The following is a 27,198-nucleotide window of genomic DNA, read 5'->3' on the forward strand; positions in this document are numbered from 1 at the left end:
GTCTCTTAATACCAAGTCTCTAGTCTGCATTACACTGATATTTAAAAAGGTGCAGCTGTCCTTTTACTTTTATAACATCTAAATGTCATAATTTATGGTGAATATTATGCATGAACTATCTAAAGTTTTTGGTTTTGATCACAAAAGCCAAAGAAGTGAATATGAATAAAATGAAGGCACACAAGTAATTCTGCAGACAAACCAGCAAACTGCTGGGTACCTGGCTGTGCACTAAAACATTTTCATCATCCGTTATCAAAAGTTCTTTATGTGCATTTCAGTTTTTATATTTGCATTAGTTAAGAAAACAAAAAAGCCCAAGCATTTTTATCCATCTTTTACACTGCTTTCAAGCTTCTACATTTTCTCATCTATTCTATTTCTAACAAGGACTGGCTTTTTGTAACAACTTCTTAGACTTTTGTAAAAAGGAAAAGTTTGATTAGTAGAACACCCTAGAGAAAAACATTGCCATTTAATCACTACTTTTAGAATAACAGTGCTATTGAAATATCCCATACTCACTTTCAACTATCTACAAATGATGCTTAGGTTCCTACCAGAAAACACTATAACACAAAGTTGTAGAACAAGTACAGCATACACAATATCACTTAAATAGTATGTAACTGATTTCACAAAAGAAAGTAACTTGTCATCTATTTGACATATGAGGCTTCATGGAGAAATTACACAATAAGAAAAAGGCATACAGATTTATCACTAATCATTATACTGCTTCAACATTGCAGTAAACTTTGCTTGCAATGATTCTATCAGTTTTGACAACTGAACACACTTATATTTAATTTTTGACCTAATCTGTCTTCAGTGTCTTTCACACTGCTTTCCTACTCTCATCAGTCTAGGAAAAAGCAACTAAAGGGTGAAGGACTAATAACAGTAAACATGGCATCTATTCAATCACTTTTAAAAAAGATTATTTTATGAACTGGGAGGGAAGGGGGATAGATATCAGTCAGCATTTTTTCCAACATAAAATAACCCAATTGTATTACACGTGGACACTTCACGAAAAAGAAAAAAAGGGCACAAGAAAACATGATATAGCCTCAGTTACGTACAGTTGAGAGGATCACAAGTACAAGAATTAAACCCGCTTCAGATGCACCAAAATGATTCACCTGACTTGAAATTCAATGTTACTGAATTCAGAGTAGAGATGCCAGCACATTTTTCTTGCATGTTTGCTCTTCCCAAAACATACAGTACCAAATATGCTACCAAATATACTCAAGTTCAAAACTGGCAACCATTCAAAAATGCATTTCTAATCTTTATTTTAATAATACCAAAACACAGATAAATTGTCCTAATGGTACAACAGTTCTAAGCCCAGCTCCATAAAAGTCTTCTTAATAAGTTTCTTTCAGATTTTCAAACCAGACACTTATGTTAAGCATTTCCATGCTATATGAACCACTTCTTCCAGCTGAAAACTGTTCCACTGAAAAGTTAGTTAGGTGTATATAACTGGAAATTAAGAAGATTTGGGAGATTTTTATAGTGTCACAGGAATTAATATTACAGGTAATATTTACTCCCAAAATACTTTCAACCAGCAGCAGAACCTAAGTTAGGGCAGGCCAGAAAGAGCAACAGAAGTTACAATATTCCCTGTTTACTGGCATTAATTCTTTTTCTAATAACTGGGAAGTAGATAAGCTTTCTAAAACATTAACACATTTAAAAGTATATCAACAATATGGTCTTCATAAAAAAAAAAAAATGCTACCGTATCACCATATTGAGCAAGCATAGCCTCAATAGCTGCTCTCTCAGTATAAGAAGCATTTTTACTTGTCAGACACCTCATAAAACCAACTTACAGACTTCCCTGTAAGTTGTTTACTACTAGGAAATTGTTAGCCTGCAGAAAAATGTTGTGCTACTTTATACTCCTTGTTTTGAAAACTTTCATCCATGGTCTAGATTCTATAAATATAGAATAGCCAGAAGTGTACTCACTTTACAATTTCACTTAAATTACATTACAGATAGAGAAGCAGTTCATCAAAGGACATATTGCAACTAAACCAGCAGATATGTGAGAGTAAGATAGATGTGTGCAGCACTAATCTTTCTAACCCCTGAAATATCAAGTTTAAAAAAATCTTACAGAAATTATTCCACTGCAGTGCTCTACTAATATTCCTCTCATTCACCCAGGGGCTTCTCACAATTGTAGGTCAGAAATCCACTCCTGTAAGTTCCTAGCTGAGACAAAGGTTTTACCTAAAATATTAGGAAAGAGCGCAATTCTCTCTTTCACTGTCTATCAATCTACTAGGAATAGCGCTCACATACACACTAGCAACTGATATTTCAACAGAAACAACCAAAAAACCCCCAAATGCTAAAAAAATGCCAAAGCTCTTCACTCTTGAAGTCCTAAAAGATGTACAGAAATTTGAAATAAAAACTATTTCCCAGTTCCATATTATTGTTATGGATGAATTTTATCTAAGAAATTGTTAAATTTCATTTAAGGAACTTCAGCGCATTCATTTCTTGTGTTGCATTCAAGCAGTAATGATGGCAAAGGTCATTAAGTGATTGCAGTTTTCTTAATTTTACTATACACAGATGATGTAAACTTTGACTATTCTAAAGCAGTTTTTTCCACATTCTGTTCAAGAGAGTCTCATTTCTCTGTATGGCTACTTTGTACCTGTATATGAAGCTGTCTAACTCAATAAAATTCCGGGATTACAATCTAATGAGTTGCATCCAAAACCGTCAAAGTTAACAGGTTTCCTGAGTAAAAGTGAAGCCTAAGGAAAGGTGTTGAAACACTAAAACCTGCAGCATTTCAGAAATAAGATATTCAAAATACTATATTAATACAGGCCAATGAACAGTTCACAGTCTCTTCCCTTTGACACGAATGTCAGTGTTCACGCAAAGTAAAACAAAAGGCACTTATACACGTTTAATCCAGCTAACAATCACACAGCACTTCAAGGTAAGCAGTCCTGCCGGTACGATCTCCTCACTTTTTGCTTCCCTTTAGTTTCTATATGGACCACACTGCATTATAAATTTCAAGTTAAAACAAAACCACTTGGGCCTTACCTCTGTCACTGAAGTCATCCACAAGAATGACTTCTGCTATCAGGCTGTCTGGAGTGCGGTTGATAATACTGTGTATTGTTCGCAAGAGTGAAGTCCAGCCTTCGTTATGAAATGGGATAATTATGCTAGTATTGGGTAGCTTTTCCAAGTACACCTTGTGCTTACAGCTGGAGAGAGAAGAAAATAATTGTGTAAGCATACTGAAAAGTCTGAGTTGGCAAATACGGCCATCCATTTGGGCCATTCAACCATCATGGTTTCTGGCATAAAATCCAACAGTGTAATCAAGCAGTACTTTCATGTGACAATAATTAGTTCATTTAAAATATTTATATTGCTTACAACATACAATAAATCTGAACAATGACAACATTTAAGTACACTGGCTGGAATAAGATTCTTTTCCTTCACTGGAAACTTTTTCCTGCAAAATGACAGAGGACATATCTTCTACAACATTATTTCCAGAAAACAAATCCTCTTATCAGAAAGAATTCTGAAACATAATGTGAAGCAAAAGAAAATCTGAAATTATCCTTTTTTTGTCCACAGCAGACAAAATTCGTAAAAGCAGTCTATTACACCAAAAGGCAAACTCTAGAAAACAATTCAGTGTTGTTATCCTGGCTGACGTGTGCTCACAGTATGCAAAACAACAACATCCACAAATACTACTCCAACTTCACATGTAGATATCCAAAATGATTGCTGCTATTAAACACAGGAGATAAAACAACACATGATTCTGAAGATGCAGACTGATACAAGCAAGAAAATTTAAACAACCTTTCATTTTTGAAAGGAAAGCACCGCATCTTCAGCATCTTAATTGAACAACATCTATGTAAAATCAGTGCTTAACGTTACCATTTTTAATATTGACTTGTTTACATATCTGAGCAAAAAAGCATTCTTTAAAAATAAATAATGGCCTTGTAATTCAGCTTCTCCTAATAGCTGAGAATATTTCATGAATAATGTTTAGGTTACTGAAACTGATAGGATCTCATCTTTCATGTTTTGTTGAAAAAGTGGGAAAAGGGACACATTCCTCTGTTGTTAACACGGCACGGCATTTTCAGCTCTGGGGACAAAGTAACTGAATTATTTCTTATTCCCCAGGAGAAAGTTGCACCCTGATAAAGGTATCCCTACAAGCAGAAACATGTCAGCTTTGTGATAAACAAACAAAAGCAACAGAAAAAGGAAAAAAAAAAAAATTAGACCTGCCACTTCTAGGTATAAAAAAGTACAGATAACTTTGCTGCTTTTCAGAAAGAATAACTATGCATATCAAATACTGCTGTAGGTTATAGTGTTGATTTACATATATTTGCAGCTTAGTTTGCATTTCCACTTTATAAATGTCACTTAGAAATCAATATTTACCAATTTATTGTACAGCTACCACACTGAAAAAATGTTCCAAAAAAAAAAAAAAAAAACCCCAAACCCCAAACCTCATAGCTACTACAGTTGTATTTGCAAAATATTAACTGTTATGTAGTTGTGAATAAACAATCAAGTTTTTGGATGTTTTCCTAAAAAATAAGATTTAAATTTGTAATTCAGACATTTCTTCCTAAAACGTGGCTACAACAAATTTAAGGACAAGCCATTTGCAAAAATAATACTTTCTGAAACTTTTTAATAAGCAGCTTGCTGGTAGAACATATATGCACACTGGAAAAAGGACAGTTGTATTTCAAGAATGTGAAGTTCTGGAGAAAACAGTGCTCATTACCTAGTGACAGAAAAGGCTAAGCATATATTCTAACATTTTGGAAGGAAAAAAATCCACTGCAGCAACAGAATTAAGTAAAAATTCTTCTTCTTATCTGTAGGAAGAAGTACAACAAAGGAAGCCCATTATTAATATGTAGCTGTTTCAGCTGGCAAATTAAGAAAATCACCTACCAAACCCACCACCTACTGTTGCCAGCTGTTTGCCAACAGTGATGCTTCTTGGACTACAACAAATGCAACTACTATACATGCATGTAATTCTTGTGCTATTCCTGAAAGGAAGATTTTTCCTTTAGCATTTTTAACTCCCAGTAAGTATAATTTTAAAACCAGTAAGTTCTCCATCTCCATAAAACCCCAAGCCAACAAACAAAACCCAAAAATACCACACAAAAACAAGCAAAAGAACCCCACGTCAGACTACGACTTCTAAATAAATAAATATCTAAATAATATCTAAAAAAATAATATCTAAAACACCCAAATACATCAGAATGGTGTTTCTTTTCAAAATGTCACCCCTCCTGTATAACAATATAATTTTTGAAAGAGGCTGTACTGAAATTTGCGTATTTGGATGGTCAATGTTGTAACCTTAAGTGTATACAGATGGGGAAGGTCATTGGATTTGGATAATCTTATCAATGGTTTCAGGGTAATTGCATATTCTAAGCGATAAGAAGGAGAAGCAACATCAATGGACCTAGTTTTAAACTATTTCATTCTTCCTATAGAACAGATTGCTCTATTAACCCTAAAAGAGAGCCATGCTTAGAAGACAGAAGAGGAAAACATATTTTCTTAATGTGTCTCCATCATTCCACTTTGCCCTTTTGTGCAGGTTCTGGCTAGGATAGAGGTAATTTTCTTTATACTAGATAGTATGGGGCTATGTTTTGGATTTGTGCTGAAAGCAGTGTTGATAACATAGGGATGTTTTAGTTGTTGCTAACTAGAGGTTATACTAAGTCAAGGACTTTTCAGCTTCCCATGCTCTGCCAGGTGCACAAGAAGCTGGGAGGGGGCACAGCCAGGACAGCTGACCCCAACCGGCCAAAGGGCTATTCCATACCATATGGCGTCATGCTCAGTATATAAAGCTGGGGAAGAAGAAGGAAGGGGGGGAGATTTGGAGCGATGGCGTTTGTCTTCCCAAGTAACCATTACGCGTGATGGAGCCCTGCTTTCCTGGAGATGGTTGAACACCTGCCTGCCCATGGGAAGTAGCGAATGAATTCCTTGCTTTGCTTTGCTTGTGTGCACGGCTTTTGCTTTCCCTATTGAACTGTCTTTGTCTCAACCCATGAGTTTTCTCACTTTCACTCTTCTGATTCTCTCCCCCATCCTGCTTAGGGGGAGTGAGCGAGTGGCTGTGTGGTGCTTAGTTGCTGGCTGGGGTTAAACCACCACACATTTAATCCTCATTTATATTTCCTTTTACTTTGATAGTCACTGCACAGGTACCTGGCTATATGTGAATTTATTTCTAGTAAAAGCCACAAACCACCAAAATGCCCTTTTCCTACTTTTCTCAAAAAAGCTGGTCATATTCTCAAATGTATAGAAATGAAACCTTAAATTTCATCATCTTCTATTGTTAAGACAGTCTGTTAGGTTTCATAGTGGTGGCCTACTTGTCTTTCTTCAGCAAGTTAAATTCTGCTCATTTTTAGCGCCTTGCTCTCTGACATGAGACTCTAACTGTAACAGATCGCCACTATGTTTTAGAAGGCGTAACACAGAAATCCATTTAATTTGAGGTTCTATTCAGCATTATCTATAGCAGAGTACAGCTGGCTCTATGCTGTGATGGGCTGCAGGACAGATCTGATACGTATCTGTAATGCTCAGGAAAGGCCATGAATTGCCATAAAGATGCAGTTAGACATCCACTCCGGAGACATTGGATTTACCAAGAGAATAATCATATATGCGTGCAGCATTTGTTCAAAGTCCATCAGTGTGGTTCTTTATATCCTGCATTTTAGAAGCGATGTCAAATACCCTGACTGCCAGAAGACTACTTGGAAGCACAGACATTGCTTCTTGTAAGCCATTGCTAGTCTTTGAAATAACAATCAGGTCTTTCTGCCTAGGACAAAGAACTAGTTATCATATCACTAGGTCAGAGCAAAGTCCGTACTCATAAATTATTACTATATTTAAATTTATTAATGGTGCCTACAACACAGAATAAATCAGTCTAGGTAGATGTACAATTAATGTATTAAGCAGAAAAGATAACTTTTTTATATGCAACAGTAACTGACATAAATCCATAAATCTTGAATATTAGATAAGATAAATCTATGTATGTCAACTCATCTGTGTTTTACTGATGAGAATGACATTTAAAACCCAGAAGCATCAGCAAAGTTATCAGACAAGCTACCAGAAAGATACTTTTACTATTAACTGCAACAATTTTGTGTCAGCATCAAACACGTTTAGAAGTGTGCTTTCAACACTAGTTCATTATCAAAAATTCTGTAGAATGCATTTGGAGATGTGCTGACATAAAGTTTGATCATAGCTTCAAACTAACATTACTTTATTATTTATGCTGGTTCCAAAGTTCTAACATACCTCTTAATAAATAACTATTTTATTTTTCAGCACCATAAAGTCATACTTTTAAGACTACATGCTTTTTGCTCTCAGCAAAATAATCCTAAAGTGATAACAGTGTTTTAAGCATTCTTAAGCAAAATACAGACCCTGATTTCAATATGTCTACTCTCTAAAATTCATTTGGTTAATAGCTTAGCTACCCTGTGGAATGAATGTTTTAAAAGTGAGATTCTTGATTCTCCAAAGAAATGAGAAATTATAATTCAAGAGGCTTTCATATTTCCTGAAGAATGCAATCTTACCAAAATTTATTAAGATAAAAAATAAAGCAAGGTTTACTGTAGAAAGGAAAAATGCTATGTATAAAAGATTACCATTACCATCCCATTTTAACAGTGTTTAAATGAGCACTAATATTCATTAGGTAAAACTTTTTGAATTATGGTATATATGTTAAATGAAACTGAACTGACTTCCTATTGAAATATTTCTAATACTGCTGAGCAAAATAATTTTCTTTTCCAAAGCCTCACAATTTCAGTGGAAAATTTTGTCAAACTTGTATCGATTTAGAAAACGATAGTACTTGCACACATGAAATCCAATTGTCAGCCTCCACCTGAAGACACTGCAACTTGTACCCTGTAAATGAATGTAGGCACTGTGTGGACAATAAGTGGTGTTCAGGTAGTTTGAATGGCAGAATAAAGTGTCCAAAGAACACATTGACTTTCATTAAAGCTTGGAATACTGGGAAATCCACAAAGGCCTGGAAATAAATCCTAAAATCAATACGCAAAAAAGGTTAGTAGATTTAAGACAGACAGATAGGCAGTTCAGCCAGTTTCAGTCAAGTAAGGGTTTGCTCCAAAATCTAACTCAACATAGAAAAGCTTGTAACATAGTTCATGTCAATCACCATTACTTTATGCCATCCTTTTCATTATCAAATCATAGCGCAACTGATAAAGGCGAATGTGTTACTGTAGAGCTTTAGTATCACATCATATTCTGATTAAGGAATTAAAAAAGAAAACAAAAAACCAAACAAAAATCAGTGGGGAATTGAAAAAAGGGTGCATCTACTATGTCTTCCAAAATGATTTTTAATACTAAGGTATTATTTGCTATTTTTTGTTTGTTTCCATCAGGATGAGTTTTTGCCCTAGTGGTATTTTCATCTGGATTAACTTTTAAAATAATTCATGAGAATCTTGCAGTAACAAGATTGATTTGAATGGTAAATGAAGATGAAGAGAGGTCATTGGACTCTGATAACTCGGTTCTGTATATGTTGTAAAATAGCTCATTTGAATGAAATGTCTGTTAGTATAAACATACACAAAGTCTCAGAAGAAAAACCTCACATGAAATTTGATAATTTTGCCTATGGGATTGAGGGCGGAAAACTAAATCAGTCTACCTGAAATTAGTACACCAGCTTTGATCACAATAATTTCCATGAAAGTATTCTCAGTAATCAGTCCTGGCTGTGTATGTATACTCAACATCATGCCTCTACTGATAAGAGGATAAATATTTAGGGATGCTTAGAGCACATTATTTGACTAGTCTTCCACCGTTTTCATTATATTTTTCCTCACTTTCATCCTTACCTCCATACTTGTGTTTACTCAGATAACCAAATAGCTCAGTAGAATTTTTAATGTTTAATATTTGAGGTAGCGTTCATTCACTTTGCTCAGAAATGCATCACGTTGTACTTGAGGTACAGCTCCCTATAAGTTAAATTGCTAGAGTTAAGAAACCTCACACTACCTCTCCCTCAGCTTCCTTTCTTCAGTTACATGACTAAGGCAGCCTCCTCATCAATGGCTGGTAAGTGACCATTTACAGAACTGGAGGCCTAATTGTTCAGTGTTTGATGCTGTCTTCCCCAAAGTATTCTGAGAGATCCTGATCAGTCATCTTAGCTCACATACATGCTTGTATCTCTAGGTATATGCCATGCTATATCATCAGCACCTGGTGCAGTGGAACAGCAGGCACCTGCACATCCTATGGCACATCCTAACCGAATAGACTCGGGCCTCCAATCTTTTCCAGTGGATTTGGGATTATTCCTAGCTTTACAGACTGCCAGACTAGGGTGGTGAATTCAAGCAACTTGCCCATTTCACAGCCAGGACTGGAATTCAGCAATATATGGGAATGTTATCTCTCTTGTTCTTACACCACACAGTCTCATCGTATGCACATAACATGCCAACTCTTCTCCTAAGAGCTTTAAAAGACAGCGGCTTTCAGTGATTAGGACTATTCTGGCTATACTACTGATCTTCTTCAGTTAATCTCACAGAACCTCTTCCCAATACTTTCTTTCTTGGAGGCAGGGACTCCATCTCACTACTGGCTTCCACAGTGACAATGTTTTGATCTTGGTTATGGTTTCTAGCTACCATGTAATTGTAGGAGTATTTGTATCGGACATGCACGCTGTACTGATATGCCTATTCTTGTTCCTCCTAATAAGTCTGAAGATATAACTAATACACAAATTACTCCTAAGGATATCTCCTCCACCCCTAAATACACACAGAGTAAGTGCTTGCACTCAGCCAGAAATGATCACATAGAACAAGGGAAAACCTAGCTTACCATTCATCCATATGGCAAGTTAGCTATATTAAACCAAAATAATTTGCTTCTGGTACCTATTGCATTCTGGTACCATTATAAAGGCAAACTGGGAAGGGGAAGTCCATTGTGTTCTCTCAGTAGACTTTTTTTTTTTTTAATTTAAAGAAAGTGCATATTTCAAATTCTTATATTTTTAAACCATGCACTTGCCCTAGAGACTTAAAAATGCAGAACTTTTCAGACAGAATTCAGTCAAATAATAACTAGTCTTTTGGTTGTACTTTTCAAAATGAATAAGTGGCTGCCATCAAAAGGGATTATTTTAAGACCTTGGAAAGCAAGGTCATTTATTTCAAAAGTGCAGTATTCAAATGCCTGAATCAACAAGTTGGGGGGATAAGGGGATGAAGAAACAACCGTACATACCTAGGACTCATGGCAGGAATACAATTCAAGGGGGAGAAGAACCTGATGATAGAAATTAGAAAAGTGCTCCTACTCGGCATAAGCATTTTCTTCTTAACCTTAATAGAATACTACAGATTGACCTTAATAAAGTACTATAGATGCTTTCCTAAAGATGTGTATTTTCTTGCATTTAAACATCATATATTTAAGTGCAGCACACCAGCACTTATTCATGGAACAATGCTGAATAATAGGTTCAGTAGCTAAGGTTACAAGAATGACAATTTCTTAGCATAAATGTCAATAGATTTCTGCAAAACTTATTATTTAATAAACTCTTAAATTTCAGAATAATTTTTGTATTATGTCTGAAAATGATATACAAATATCTTGGTAGAAATACCTAGGAAGAAAATAACCACGATAAGCAACTGTCATCCTGCTAGGTAAGTAGCTCACACCTATATTTTCTTACTGATGATATTACATTAGCATTCAGAACAAAGGGAGTTTAGAAGAGGAGAACGTGCAAGAGGCATTATGCATTTCCCTCGCACAAATCCTCAGAATTATGAAATAATGTTAGCAATTTGGACTTTGCCAGAAAAATATTTTATAAACACAAACACTTGTGTATGTACGAAAAAATTGGCACCAAATGATTAATTTGCTGATGAATCAGATACAATGACATTTTCAAGATTATCATGAATCAAAAATTAAGAACCTTGAATTACACTTTCAAATATTGCTATCCTTGATCAATCTTGTCTTTCTTTCCATGATATTTCAGAAGTTAATATCTGGTATTTCTTATCAAAGAATAACACTGCATCATTACATTTGTCCCTTAGAGACTTTCAGATGAGATTTTTAAAAACAGAGGACCTCTCTACCAGGGCATGAGCTGTTTACAAATTAATTTTCAAAGCAGTAAGTATCTCTTTGCTATGGCTGGCCAAAGAATCTCCTTCCTTTCTCCCTTCCGTTATTAGATCCATTAGTAAGCACTAATTGTGATGACAAATGACCAAAGGAGGATTGAGAAAGAATGCAAGGAACTGATAGGGTTGCTGTGGAGTTAATACAGTGACCCTGAAGAGACAACTTTGTAAATCTAAGATAAGGGAATCATCTGCTAACCCACCAGTCGCTGAAGCAAACTACCTGAAAGTAACCTATCCTCATCTTTATACAATTATAATGTTAAAATACACACCCCTAGGGAAAAGAAACCTAAGTTTGGCTGGCCCCCCCGCCCCAGTTAGCAAGCACACGTAGTTGAATAAAAAGGTAATACAACTTTAAGATGAGTATGTAGCACAATGAACCAATCAGAATGTAATGTATAACATTACCTTGTTTTGTGAAAGTATATAAGTGTTGTAACTTTGCAAGGAGGCTGTGCTAGATTTGTGGAGTTACCACCTGGCAGCCATCTCTCAGCAGACATGAAATAAACAAATATCTCGGCTCCGTGTGTTTTTTGGCTTCTTGCACACAGGGTAAAGAATCCAGATTTGGGACAACAATCATATGTATGATTCAAGCATGTCGTTTATTAGTTTTGAAAAACTGAACTCAGAAAGCTGCACATTACTGTTTGTTATACACACCTACCACAGAGTCACCAGAAAACGGCTACTATGAAATCAAAGTTCTTTACAAAAGGTAAGGTAGAATTTATTTGTAAATAATTTGTATAGTGAAAAATATTAAATACATATAACCGACAAAGTGGAACTTTCTACCAGCTTTGTATTTGACTTGCTGTTCCTACAGTTTGTTATAATAGCTGGGCATTTGGCTCCAGGGGGTCAAGGCTTATTCATAAAAACAATACACTGTCGCACCCTTTAACTCGCTTTAAAACACTTAATACCGATTTAGTTATTCCTTTGAGATATAGAATTTTTCTGCTGGATTGAAACAAGAATCAAAACAAAGTTTCTGAATAAAACACTTTTAGAGTCAGTTTCAAAGTTGCAGGGAGACTTTTAGAAGGTTAAAAGGATAGTAAGAGGTTCCTCTATTCTTGAAATACTAACCTGCCTGAGGAAGAAAAAAAAAAGTCACAGAAACACCTGGAAGCTATTTGCAGCAGGCACTAATACAACTTGAAAAGAGGACCACTCATAAAAAGAGAGGTAGTGAAAAGGAGTTAAAATTACACTTTGTTATTCACTACTGAAAGTCCTAAGACTATTATGATTTCATTTTGTAGGCTAGCCTACAAAAAGAAATACAAATGTATTTCTGCTCTACTGGGCAGAAATAAAGAAATAGCATCCTTTTACTTCAAGGTATAGGGATAGTTCAGTTTAATTCACCGATGAGTTTGTAAGTAGGAAAAAAAAAAGTCCTGAAACATCATACTAGCTCATACTAGCTTAAGAAAAGACACAGAACTGCAAAATTCTCTATCTTTATAGCTTCTCTGTTAACAGAAACATGCAGAAATCTACTGCCTCTGTAGAAGACCAAATGAAAGAAAATGGGCTTCTAAAATGATGAGAAAGGAGAGCAGGGCTGGCACTATTTCAGCCACTTTACAGCAAAAGCCGATTCATAAAAGCAGCAATTTGTTTGACCCTGTGGATATAACAGCAACAATATTTTATGCACATTAAGGGATGCCAATAGCAATGCCTTGGCCAGCTACGCAGTTCTGTGCCTTCTGGACACATCAACAACTTTGTAAACCGCCCTTTCTGATAGCAGCCTACTACAGCAGTTACGGGATCATAAAAGCAGCCCACCTCCAATTTTCTCCTCTGACAGGAAGTGCCAGAGGAAGGTAGAGCAAAACAGAGAGAGATTTTCAACCTTTTTTTAGCACTGGCTTTGTCAGCACACGCTCTCTTAGCTGAGCTGCTTTTTCAGATCTGACCTTTTCTTTCCCTTTATTAAAGGAACTACAGCACCCACTGGGCTCCCAGCTACTGACAAGCCCTCTACAAAGCTACCAGGACAAAACATTTTCCAGTGAAGATTTACATAGTAATTGTCTTAGCGTGTCAAAGTATTCAATTTACAGCAACAAGCTTCAGTCACACCGTGTTTCTGTTCCAATCTAGCCTTGTCAACCGAGCCTGATAAAGTAGTGATAACTAGTAATTTCTGCTGCCATTTGACAAGGCTGTAAAATTAGCTTGGGTGTGAGCTGATGGAGGGGAAAGTAATCTTTATTTTCACAGTGGCTCACAGCTGGGAAGCAAGCAGGCATTACTGGGTACGGGCCTCAATAAATGTCACAACACTTTTCCCTACTAGAACAAATAAACCTTCTCCAAAACATTATTGCTATTTTCATGGGAAAAAAAAAAAAAGAAACATTAAATTGTACAGTAGAAATAGTTTGTATTATTGCTATTAAATGCACTAACAAACAACATGTCTTGGAAACTAAACAGGCAAAGCCCTGTGTTCTTTACGTAGGTTTTCCTTGGTATGGACTTCATCAGAGCTGATAGAGCTGAATTAGGTGCTTGTTACTTTATGCCAAATTGCATCATTTTGGTCTGTCATGGACAATCCCTCCAGCTACACTGCATGCCTTTGAAGAAATTGAAGTCAGTGGGTTTGCCTCACTTCACCCTTCAAACCGAAAGGTTACTCTAGCTAAGGGAAGAGCGTAAGAGGCAGACAAGCCTTATGACACAAAGCATGTTTATGTTTGCAAAGCTTTGTTTTACAAGATAGTGATACATATAAACCATCATTACTCAAGGAAAGATCTAACAAAAATAAATAAATAAAAATTTAAAAAAAATCACTCTTTAACGTGCTTTAGGAAACTTACCTACTTACCCATATGTATTAAATCTAGGCTTGGGAAAAAAGATGAATGCATATAGTAATTTTATACCATCTCAAAATCCCTCACAAGCAAGCTTACATCAGCAGGCACCTTAGTACTATATTTCAGCTTAAACCTTGCACCTTATTACCTATGAATTCCAAAATACCAGCAAGCAGCCCAATTTATACAATATATACACACACCCCCAAAACACTTTTTTTTTTTTGAGAGAGAGAAGATTACAGACATATCAATGTACTCAAAATTAATTCATTCACACCAAGCACACTTATCTGATTGTCTCTCAAAAGTCAGGCAGACCTTAAAAAGATCAATAAAAAGCCTCTATTTTGAGTCTAGGTTTGTTTTCCCAGCTGAAGGAGAAGAAACGGAATTAGACCCTCAGGTTTTTTGTCATCTCAAAGTGCATTTTAAGCACGCTACTTCAGGAACAAACCAACTCGTGACGTTCAACTACCCTTTAACTTCTGTTTCAGAAATCTCAATTATCCTTTTACCACTTGCCCTTACACTCCAAAGCCATCCCGAAGGCTTCTAGGAACCCTCTGACATATCAGCCACTCATCCCAGTTTTGTGCCAGTCCTCAGGAACCTCTCCCAGTTGCTGTGATCATTCAAAGATAGTTGAGAGTGGCTTTAAAATGAAATCCTTCAGCATTCATGGCTACTTCCCATCAGGGCCCATGGACTTCCTATGTCCAGTTTGCCCAAGTATTTTAAGATATTCCTTCTGTGATCTACCTACATCTCTCCTCCACTCCCTTTCACAGCAATATGTGACCAAGGTTGCACCTCTCTCTCAACATCATCTCCCATACACAGTATATGAGATTAAAGTAATAGGCGAGAGATTACTAGGTCTGACGAGTGTCTATAACACCAAAATCACAGCTGGTAGACATGGGAGCAAACACTGTGAGAGTGCTGCCGTCGGGCCTCATGGACCACAGGACCGGCATGATCAGTAAGTTCTCATGCCTGCTACCACATCTTGTGGCCAGTGCAGCCTTTGGAAAATGAGAGCTTGATAAGGTTATTTATAATCAAACCAGGCAAAATAGGAAGAAGTTGATTTTTCATTCCAGCCTTGCTGCACATTTGCTGTCCTTATTACATGAGGTATAACAGCTAATTCTGTTGCCAGTGAGAATGTACCGCTGGCACTTGCCATGTTTCATTAATATTAGAGCTGAAATTTCATTTGCTTAGAAGTATCCAGTCTTATGCAAATTCACATTAGATACATGCCTAATTGTATGAAAGTATGCTTGGAAAGGAAGCAAGAATGGATATATAAGAAAAAGGAAGGTATACTGAAGCTTTTCATAAAACTATTAAATTAACAGCATATAACAACATCACTTTCATCTGCAACTGCAAAGGTACGGATCCCCAGAACATTCCACATTTCTCGTAGATCTTAGTGAAGTTACATGTACTTTCCAATTTTAGTATTGCATTATTTGAGAGTTAAAAGTTCTGGCTTTAACCATAGCCAAATGCTAATAGACTTGGCTATCCCAGATGCACAGAACTGGCCAGAGGGTAAATATTCTTCAGTATTCCCGTCCCTATTAAGTTTAGATTTCACAGTTATGTTTACTGCAGCTTGCTATTTTCTCAGCAGTGTGGGAGGCTTTACTGGATTCTAGATAACATGCAAGGCTTCTAAACACACAAGAACTACTTTCCTCCACTTGTATAAACAGCTTATTTTTTTATCAAATTCTTTTCTGTAAGCAGAAACAGACCCATCAGGCTTGGAATCTCCTCACTGGCCTATGAAACACTGCAGCCTTTTCCTCACCAACAGACAGAAGGGGAATCATCAATCTTCAGCCACATTTTAGCTGTTGCTGCCATAAAAAAAAAAAACACACACAAAGCACCCAGAAAGCACTTGGGAATTATTCCATGTTATTTGTTACTATCAATACATATTGTGCAGAGGAACTGACAGCAGGCATGACAGAGACAGAAGGCCACAAGTTTTCTTGAGTATAAAATATTCCTGATCCTGTTTTGAGGAGCTGCACTTTGAATGAGATGCCCTGAAGCAATTGCAGACGACAACAATCTGGTGAGGCTTAGAAATGGGGACGTTGCCTATAATGTTTTTGACCGCATGAGTTTCCACCTTCACTACATGATTCAGTAACTGCACAAAACGCCTTGAAAAGTGGTCAGAGTAATAACCTCCAACTTTCTCACTACCCCACTAAAAGCACAATTTGAGTTTAACCAGTTGCTCTGTGGCCAGATGAGGTTAAGGTAATACTAGTAAACAGTGGTACGAAGCAATGCAGCATGTATACGTCTATAAAGACATTTCCGATTTCCCAAAGCGAATGAGAACTAGAAAGAAACCTTCTACTCTCTTAGTTTCTTTCAACATATAATAAAAAATTCAATAGAAGGTAGATCCAAACAACTAATTACTTCCATGAGCCTCATTAAATATTGTGAAGTTCAGCATACTTAAGTTAGATTAAATCATTTTTCTTTTAGTGTCTTGAAGTAGGACAACCTAAGCCTGTCTTTAAGATCACAGAATACTGAGGGAATTCATTGGAATCTATCGTGGAGTACTGGATTAAAGATGGATTTTTAAATCTTATTTTTAAGGACAACATACGTTGCTTAAACTTTGACAAATGCACTGTATTTATAAAAAGAAAGTAATTAAATACATTCAGTGCAATAAATGAAAATTTTTAGAGGATTCAGATACAAACTACTGCATGACTGTATAACTATAATATTTATATAATATATCCCTTTCCCATATTAGTCTAGTAATTCTAGTCTTTCTGCAAAGTTTACTAAAACATAAATAAGGATTAACAGTAACTCTGCAACTATTCCAAAGACACAAAAAAATACAGCCAAACAAGAACCAAACAAACCACCCTAAGAAAGCCCATCGCATATTCATTTTAGCCTCTTTTAAAAATACAAGGGACAGCAACCACACTGCATTCAAATATTTTGTGAAAGAACCATTCAGGCGTGCTTCAGCTTCTGCTGCTGCTAAGGAGGGAGAGTTGGAGACTTTCAGTTATGCAGAAGAGGTAGAGTGAAATTTGCTTTTTTTATTATTAAAAAGAAAGAAAAACTCATTAGTGTTCAGGACACAGAAGATCTCGCAGCCTTTAGCTGAACACCTGTATTTCTTTGAATACGAAAATGCCTTTCTTCTGAGGCCTGTGAAAAATTTAATGTGTGAAAAAACTGAGCATAGCTCAGAGTTCTGAAAAGGAATAGTCCTTGGAGTGACAGTGAAGGGCCACCACTTCACACAGCAACAGCAAGACCAGCAGTCAACACTTGGAAACACTGACTCCAGCTCATATGTGCTAAAAAACAGACATCACAAAAATCAGGTTGGGCATCCTTAACATACAATATGGACATTAAGAATTTCAGTACAGAATTGATCTATCTATGCCCATGGAAACTAAAAGCCAACAAGGGTTTGTGACTACACAAGTTATCGACAAATAAATTACAAATTGTAGATAAAATGAGACTGTTGTTGAAATGTCAACCTGTTGTTGAAATCAAACTATACAAACATATGAAAACCATGGAAGATTTTAAATTATAATGCTCGCAACTCTGTTGGTATCAGGAATTAACTTGAATTCCTTGATTCTAGAATGAAAAGCTAACAAATTGGATGCTCTAGTTTACAAAGACTTAGGAGTCTGAAACAGGATATACCACAAAACTTATATTCACTGCTGAGACTAGATGATTGCAATTTCCCCCAACCCTCATTAAAATCACGTTTTGAACGCTATTCAAAATGTGAATCAGATTCAGTTTTGTTTGAACAAAACTGGTGTGAATGGCAGAATATTTAGTAATATTTAAAAGATAAGAATTAATGGTAACTGCTATATTAAATTATTAGAATAAGTAGCATTTGTCTCTCCACAATAGAAAACAATACTGCCAGCATTTTTCCTAGCTTTTGGAAAAATGTTTGTTGTATTCCAGACAACAGAAAGTGGCATGGGGCAGGAAAACACAAAAACGCTATTGTTGTGGGTTTTGAAATATTTTTCATATTGGTACAGAACTTCTAACTCTTAAACAGTAATTCCATTGCCAACTCTCAAGACTACCCAAAAGTCGTAATGTTGCCTTCCACTTTAGGTGACCAGAACTCTTATTTGCACTAAATCAGTCCCAAAATCCCAATGAACCGAGATGATAATCCTGTTTCAGATTGTCATTTGGAATTAAAGAAAAAATAAAAGAGTTTTGTTTGTTTGTTTTAACTTACAGCCAGGGGGTGATTGTGGGCAAAGAACAGAGAATTAGCTAATGTAACTTGGCGAGAGCATCCACTGTGAGAAGACTTCTGCGGAGTGGGACAGAAATAAGATGTCAAAGAGCACTCAGAAATGGAAAAAAATATTCTTCAAGTGTAGCCGAGAGAGACAGGAAAAAAAACCATGGGAGATATTATAGGAAAGCAATAGGAACATATTAAGGACACAGGGAAGCTGTTAAGTCAGCCTTAAAATAGAAGTTAACTGTTTCATTTCTCTAGGGATTTTTACAGCACACACATTTTAGTGTCTTAAAAAAGGAAAGAGCCATCAATCTGAATACATCTTGCTGAAGTGCTTTAAATATATGACACTTAAAGGAAAAAACCAACAATATTGTAAAAAAAATTGAAAACCTGAATTTCTCAGAGCTCAGTCATCTAAGCATTTGTTTAGTTCCACCCATCCCCCTCCCAGAAGATGTATTTTGCAAATCCTGAGCCCAATTTCCAAACAGACCAAGAAGAAAGTTCATTTGGATTAAAAAAAAGCAAGTTTTGGTTATCTGCTGTCTTTGCATACTTCCCAGAAAACCAATCACTTAGAAGTGGGACTTGAAATTTCTTTGGTCTAAGATTTTGGAATAAAATGTTTTCGATGAAGTGATTTCAGATAAATGCAGAAACTACTATAGCTGCTCTTTCAATTTAAATACCTTTTGATCCAAATTACAGGATTCACCACTCAATTTTTCCTGTATTTGAAGGTTCATTTTGTGAATTTTCTCTACTGATGGCAATAAAACCATTCTATTTGGTTCTTTAAAACAAATCCTAGGCAACATTTTCAGGAAATTAGTTTTCAGTACAGACAAGCCCCTGTGCAGGTATACACTAGAGACAGAAGATAAAAAGCTCAAAGTCTGTAATAATAATATCCCCCACAAACATGCAAAAGATACTTAAAAGCTGAAGGGCAATTAGAGCTCCACAAAGCAAAAGCCCTTTATAATACCCAGAAGGTGACAAAACTAGATCTTGCCTGCTATACCTCACTTGAATTACCTACTCTAATTTTAGTCCAATAAAAACACCCTTTTCTGGCACAGAAGTTATATAGTTTTCCGGTGAGTTTCTCTGAAAGCAACCTTATGAGGGAAGAAGTACTTCACATTTCACACGTGCTTCTGAAGAGAGGACACATTTCCAAAACTGAAGTGCAGTCTGAGACTGGCCTGCGTCACATTTAACACACAGCAGCTGAGAGATGGGCTTGTTTCTGACAGTAGGTCAGAAAGCAGTCAGACTCCTGTGTGTCCTGAAGTTCAAGACATAGACTTGCTTCAAGCTGTAACCCTCAGAAGTATAGAGCCCAGCTTTGTCACATAATCAGTGTGCTACTTAGTACACAAATTTCATGTAAGAACATTTTTTCTCTTTACATGTAGAAGATAAGTGATACAGTCAATTAACTAATGGACTACTTGCGTTACAAGTGTTTAACACAAGGAAGGTTAGAAGGACGTGATGCAAGTCAGTTCACTCAGGACACTACCAAAACATCAACCATACAAGACTTCACTGAACACCATGGAAACCTAGCTGAATTGGAATATGAAAATGATGCAGATACCTAAGGATTCAGGTTTCCCATACGAGATGCTTAGGTGAAAGTCACTAAAGAATTGGTGTAGAGGGAAGGAGGGCAGAGAAAGGCTGACGTAGCACTGACTTGTTTCTAATATGTCACTTCTGACAACACATCACTCACATTGCTTCTGGGGACATGCAGGGAAATGTCATTGACTGTGCGGACAGGAGTGGGTGAGAAAAATTGCCAGAAGACCAACTTACAAAAACATGAAAGGAGGATAAACATGTCAGCACCTTTTGTATTCAGTAATTGTCCTCTGCAGTTTGCTAATAGAGAAGGATGCTTGATGAGCATATTTATTATGCCAACAATGTAATTTAACACAGCTTTGATGCTGTACAGCTGTACATTGGAGCTCGAACTTCTTAGAAGCACTCTTTCTATAAATAATTTCAGGTAACTTGGCAAAGTAGAAGGCAAACAAAGCATCTAAAAGATACAGCTTATTAAAAATTATTTCTTTTGACTTAATTCTATACAAACAATAGTAATATATACAAAGTAACAGATAAACAGTGTTTTCTCAAAACAATGCAACATGGCAATTAAATAGGAAACACCTCCAATGACGGATTGCTTTTAAATTTTTTTTTGGTTAATTCCTCCATTGTGAATTATTTTTTAAAATCTTACTATGCAAACACTTATACACTGTTCATTCTTTGAAAAGAACACTTCCACATTTGATGGAACAAGAAGTGTTAGTTGCTATAATATTTCTCTTTCCACCCACCAAGAACTTCTGTCAAGCTCTCAAGTTCTGTTCAGTTCCCTGAAGAATTTCAACTAATTCACACAGCAAAATTGTATAGGTTAAGAAGTGAGTAGATGTCTTACCCTGAAACATATAATAAAGGGAACTGCATCCAAAGGAAAATACAAACCTAGTGATGGAGGCAATTAGTTTTGTCACACTCCTGTACCTTTCCCCCATACACTAATCGCATAACAATCAATTAAAAGAGGGAAAAACACCACCTAAAGAGACAAACCAAATCATCCCTCCCTTTAGAGCTCAAAAGGACTCTAGAAGACTAGAGCCCGAAGCCTAGAAGGGCATACATGCCCTTTCCTGTTACAGATAGAAAGCTTTACTCTTCGTATAAAGGAGCCAAAAATTACAGAACATGAAAAGAAAGTTATGTTTACTGCGAACTGCATGATGATTTTTAGCTCAGTGGTTATTTTCCAGAATAATCTTTATCCTGTTTCTCTGTAGGATATTCTTTCTATCAAGGAACAATACCATCATTCAACCCCCCCTAATTCTGCATGGGCCTTTCATCATTGCTTGTTCTGTTTTTACGTAATTCTACACTGCGTAAATCAGCTGTAGTATCAGCACCTGATAAGCTGTAGGTATTGGATTGCTTTCACTCTTTATGTAACAAAACCAAATGAAACATTATGGAAACACTGGTCCAAATGTTTAGCCAAAAATTTTATGCAACTTGTCAATTTTATGCAACCCTGCCCAAAGTCCTGCAGCTATTACTAAATGAGAACCTGAAAAACTACGTGAAATGTTATTTATCACTGCCTAACAAATCACTACCCAGAAATGTCAGGAAAATAATTCTGTAATTAAAAGAGGCCTTCTGTAGTCTTAACATGCTACTAGTAAGATAAGAGGTCAGTTTAAAAGACAGATAGAGCAAATGATTTAACAACTGTAATAAATTTTCCATTTCCTATTTAATGAAATGATCACTTGTTATTGGCTGAGGGTTCCTGTTTGACCTTCCACAAAAACAGGTTATTTAGAGATATACAAAGATAAGAACTTAAAATCAAATAGGCCAGGAAACAATTTACGTACTTAGGATGTCGGATGTCTGGCAGGGATCGCTCCAGTGCTATATTGTTGCTGACAAATATGTTGAAGCCATTTTCCCTGTAAGCAGAATCATCATGGTCTTCCTCTGTAAGAGGGTACGGCTTTCCATGTTCACCTTTCCCTACAATGAAACAAAGACAAAAATAAGTTAGACTGAACTTCAGTTAGTACACTGTGTCTGGAACACCTCTAAGGAATTTTTTGCAATGTCTTTAGCGACACTCCTGTTACTTCCAATACAAAAATACGAAGTAGGTACAAATAATGGGACTCAGAAGCCACTCTGAATTCAACCAATTCATCTAGCTTTCCTTCTTTCCAGAGACACAATCAGCTTAAAGCCATTTAGACATAAAAATTTGAATTGTAAATTAAGCTAAATAAGACCTTTTTGCATCAGAATCAAGATTTCATAGCAAAATTATGAACAAATGGATCAGTTCCAGCAATACTCCTTTTGATTGATACGAGGAACCCGATTACTCAGTTACTCTACATTTTAGAAGGCAGAGCACCCCTCCCCCCTACTCACCTTTTTGAAAAACAACTTTAGCATTGAAATTTAGGGTGTCCAACTTTCCAGAACAAATGGTGAAGAAACCAAATGTTTTGCTCCGGGCTCCTTGAACACCCTTGCGCTCTAAGGGACCAGCCAGATGTACTCAGTGCTTCTAATGTCTCAGCACTGCTGATTTGGTTTCAGAAACTGGTCACTTTGGTTCCCTAAAGAAATAATCTACTTGTTCCCTGGCAAAGCAGAGACTTTCTATTCCAGCTTTTTATTCCCAAGTTAGTTCTCATCATCAGTCATTTGGCTTGCTTAGTACCTACCTCAGGCAACTATACCTCTATCTCTTGCAGTCAGAGAGCAGCAAACAAACAAAAACACTTCAAATAAAATCAGAACATAAAAGCCTTCACTTCTCCTCAGCTATTTTTATCATTCTCATTATTGCAGAGGATGAACTCTTCAGTTTCTGAGCCCTTCATGCCTACTCAGGTTCTCAAGATACACTTTCCTCTACATCTAATTGATCAGCTTATAGCCTCTCTGTCCCTCTCCCTCTGGATCCACTCGTAAGAAAATACCTCCTTTTACCTGAGCTCTTTTAGAGGAACTAATCAACTTCCCAGCTGGATTTGATAAGTGACCAAGGCCACCTGATCCTCAGCTAATCAGGAACAGTGGCAGGAGGGGTGAAGAGGAAAGCAACAGCAAGCTGAGAGGAACATCCAGTGGTATCCTTAAAGCCCACAAGCCTCTGTCAATGCTGTATTTCATATTGAACATGCAAAAAACATTGAAAACATAGAAGATGCAATTGAAGATGCTGTAGTTACTCAAGTTCAGAATTTCTTGCAGATAATATTTTTTTATGCCAAACTTTGTACATATAATTCAAATATCATTTACATTCTTAATGAAAATAATGAATGTTACTTACAATGGGAAAAAGTTAGTTTGCATTATGTATAAAAACCCAAAACCTCTTTGTTTATGCTATTTCATTACTAACAGGTATCTTGTAATTTTTATTTTCAAACATTCCCAAATGCATATAACACACTATCATAATCCAAAATCTGAGACTAAGATTCTATGTGAACCTTTATGATTTCATACTAAATATGGAGGGGAAACTATAATATTAAAGAAGCAGCTGATGAGTCAGATACCACTCAAAATTCAATAGTACAATGATATCAAATCTGTTTCATAATACAGTAACAATAAGCTAATGTCATTCAACCCCCAAGACATAGAAGTTTTAGCCCCTCTCTTTTAATCCGTATTCTAATTAGACCCAAAATAACTATTTTAATTTGCTTTTAATAGGAGATTTATCCAAGTAGTTACTAATATAATGGAAATTCCAGCATAAATGACCTATATGATAAGACATACTATTGCCAATTGATGTTTTTACAATATAATTTTCTGTATATTCCAGCTATTCACCCTGTATTAAGAAAGGTGGATTCTTTGCTTTGCTTTTCTTAAAGGAGTCCATTTGGCTGTTCAGGAGATGAATATTTTTCATAGTACTACAGTGCTTCATATTGTCACCTGCTAGGGAAACTTAAGACAAGTACTTTTAAAGTGAAGTATTCTGCTCTTCCTCACTGAATATGGAGCACTATCACAGTGCATAAGCCAAAGGAAAAGATATCATGGTTGTTATCTAAAGCAACTCGGGAGCAGGCTGAACTTTCTCATATCGTGCTGCAGAAGTATTCCACCAACTGCAGTATACAAAGTGCTTTTGCACTTTTACAGTAAGTTGGGCCATGAGGTGCACTAGAAGTTGTGAAGCTTGACTCTTTCCTAATGCTATATTAAAATACACACCTAGAGCGTTAACAGAGGCTTGTGGGTTTTTGTGAATCCAGCGGGTATTTCTCCCCGCTTTCTTGTTTGCTTGCTCTCTCACCCTGCAGCTCCTCCTGACTAGCTAGAGATCAGGTAGTCATCTGCCAGATCCAGCTGAAAGCAGTTGGCTAATTTCTCTAAAAGAACTCAGGTAAAAAGAGACCATTTCTCTCCTTGGAAAGAAAGAAAGAGAGAGCTTAGCAGGTAAGTATTAAAAAGAATGAAATACAACTTCTGGATAATCAGTAGGCCTGAAGGGTTCCCTTTGTACAGAAAATTGCCATGTATGAGTCTCCTCAGCATTACAAATTATCGTAAGCACATTAAACCTCTCTTCTGTCACTGATTTGCTTTCCCAGGTGACTGATGGAAATTGCCACCACTGCACACTGGTTTGGAGCTGGCCTATGCAAAAGTTTACCTAAAATGCCAGGGTGACAAAGGGAAACTCACAATGCAAGAAGAATAAAGTTCTCATGAAAAAGAGCATGAAGGAGTTTAATGTCCTGTTACAGGCTACAGAAGGCTACTTTAAACCAATCGATAGACAGATATAAGCCCTCCTATGCTGTTAGTTCTGCCTACAGGCAAAATAGCAATTCAGAAAGTGCATCAGGGCTACAAAGTATTGTAGGGAACAGAGAGAACGAAAAAGCCCGACAGTGAGTTTTTGGCCTCTTTGGGTTTAAAGGGGGGTCACCAAAATGTGATGGATAAAACCAACCCAGCACTAAGACTTGATACTAACTCTCTCTGAGGCTGGTTTACAATTGCAGTGTAAATAACCCCAGAAACTAAGGAGAAACAGAAGTTTTAGTTCAATTACTTGGATTTTGATTTTTCAAGGAGGGGGGAAAGGAAGGGAAGAACCCAAAAGCACAAGAACAACACATATATTCAACCTGGGCCCAAAAATCCCATCAGAATGCTCCACTGTGTGGGAACCCTAACAGCAGCATTTAATTCATACAGTGCTGTCTAACCTTTGTGATTACAGAGCTATTACACTGATTTTTAACTCAGTACTCAATGTGAGCAACATTTTGAAAATATGTTAGTGTTTTTAAAAAAAAAAAAAGCTATGATGGTTTTGGAGTTGACATCTTTACATTGCTTAGTATTATGTTATTGTAAGGGTCTTAATACACCATCTCAAAATGCTTCTCCATAGATATTCAGATGAAAAAATTGTAAAGTAAGATATTATAGCCATCCAGACAAAGTACTGGCTTGGCCAAATATCAGATGCTCTATAAGGCTTTTTTAGCCCCACTCAAGGATGTTACTGTCTCCTAGGAAACAATACACTCTGTACCTAGCCCTAAAGGTTTTAAGTTTTATGCTTGACAACTTGTGATAACTGATAGTTCAAGGACACCTCAGTTAAAGCATCTTCTGCTTATATTAAATACAGATACAGCAGAAGGAGAATAAACTCTCTTGTTCAGCAGATAGCAGGAAGAAAGAGGATTAGGGTGAGACAAAAAAATAAAAAACCATTCTGTATATTCAGTACAAATGTGTAATAGCAGAATAATGGCTGTGGATCAGCCATGTTGGAAGAGTTGCCAGGTATAATAATTATAAAGAGGGGTATTGTTTGCAAAATATATCAGCTGTAAATCAATTTGAACATGCAACAGAAGAGTTCTGCACTACTTCTGCATGCAATAGATAGAGGACTTTGCTTAAAATTATAAACAAAACACATTGCAACAGGTTCTGGTTTCAGGGTCTTTTGGTTTTTGTTTTGGGGGTTTGTTTTTATAATTCAAATGAACAATATTTATAATTCAATAGGCATGGTAAAAAAGATTGGCTTTGCTATATAAGTTCAGGAAGTTAAGCAATCCTTGACATCTTAACACAGGAAACTAAGTGGATAAAGAACATAAGCCACTCAGCGTCTGTGGGGAAGTACTGTGTACAAATCTGAATTATTTACTGTTTATACTCACTGCTATTAGTTTACTCAGGCAAGACTTCACAGCCACACCAAATCAAGACTATAATTCACAAAAATATTTAAGCATACCCTTTAATTCAAGCATTCAGGCATCTTTTAATCCAATAAGATTTGTAATAGGGAATAGGAATTCTCCATGTGCTAAATGCTTTACTAAATAGAAGGAGTTTATTTTAATACCTGAAGCAACAAATAAGTAACTCTTCTTACTTACAGTGCATCTCATTATTTTGGATGTGATAATTCTGCCTTTTTTTAAAAAGTATATTAGGAATTTTGTCTACTACCCATAAATATTCCATCCAGAATCTAGTACAACATTGTCTTCGCACATCACACACAAAACAGAGCTCGTCCTCTCTCATGAAAGTTCTCACAGAGAGAACAGATATCTAATCTTATCCTAGAGCAATATTTCAATACAGCACTGAAGTCCCATGGGGGGAGAGTGATTGTATTTCTTAGGAAGGGTAGGCAGAGGAACACAAATTCAAAATGAATGCAGTCACACATCACCTTCAAAAAAAAAGAAGTGTAAGAAATAAAAGGGGAAATAGAGATCACCAGCTGAATAAAAACATTGTGTCAGACATCATCTTCTACGTTCTTGCCACATAAACTTCTACACAATAACCTTTTATGCTCCCTGACATGGGAGTCAGAGTGCAACTGGCCAAGTCAGAGGGCAAAAACTGTGTTTAAAGCAACCTGTAGTATCTTTTACATCATTTCTGAATTTCCCTAATGCACAGCTGTATACAAGTTTGCCATCTTGCGCTGTGGAGATGGACTTCGTATTATTTTGATTAATAAGTATAACAGATTATCAATTCAGACTGCAACCCC

At 36.4% G+C, this 27,198-nt stretch overlaps 1 protein-coding gene across 1 annotated transcript in view; it reads right to left on the reverse strand.

Annotated features, from left to right (window-relative positions):
* The window catches only part of GALNTL6 (polypeptide N-acetylgalactosaminyltransferase like 6), a 488,603-nt gene that overhangs the window by 263,242 nt on the left and 198,163 nt on the right, over positions 1–27,198 (reverse strand). Inside the window, exons 4-5 of the mRNA XM_075499243.1 lie at positions 21,998–22,136; positions 3,097–3,263 (exon numbers count right to left, since the gene is read on the reverse strand). Coding sequence (XP_075355358.1) covers positions 3,097–3,263; positions 21,998–22,136 — 306 coding nt within the window. The remainder of the gene's footprint in view (positions 1–3,096; positions 3,264–21,997; positions 22,137–27,198) is intronic.

This window comes from Mycteria americana, chromosome 4, assembly GCF_035582795.1.
Source record: "Mycteria americana isolate JAX WOST 10 ecotype Jacksonville Zoo and Gardens chromosome 4, USCA_MyAme_1.0, whole genome shotgun sequence".
Lineage (NCBI taxonomy): Eukaryota > Metazoa > Chordata > Aves > Ciconiiformes > Ciconiidae > Mycteria > Mycteria americana.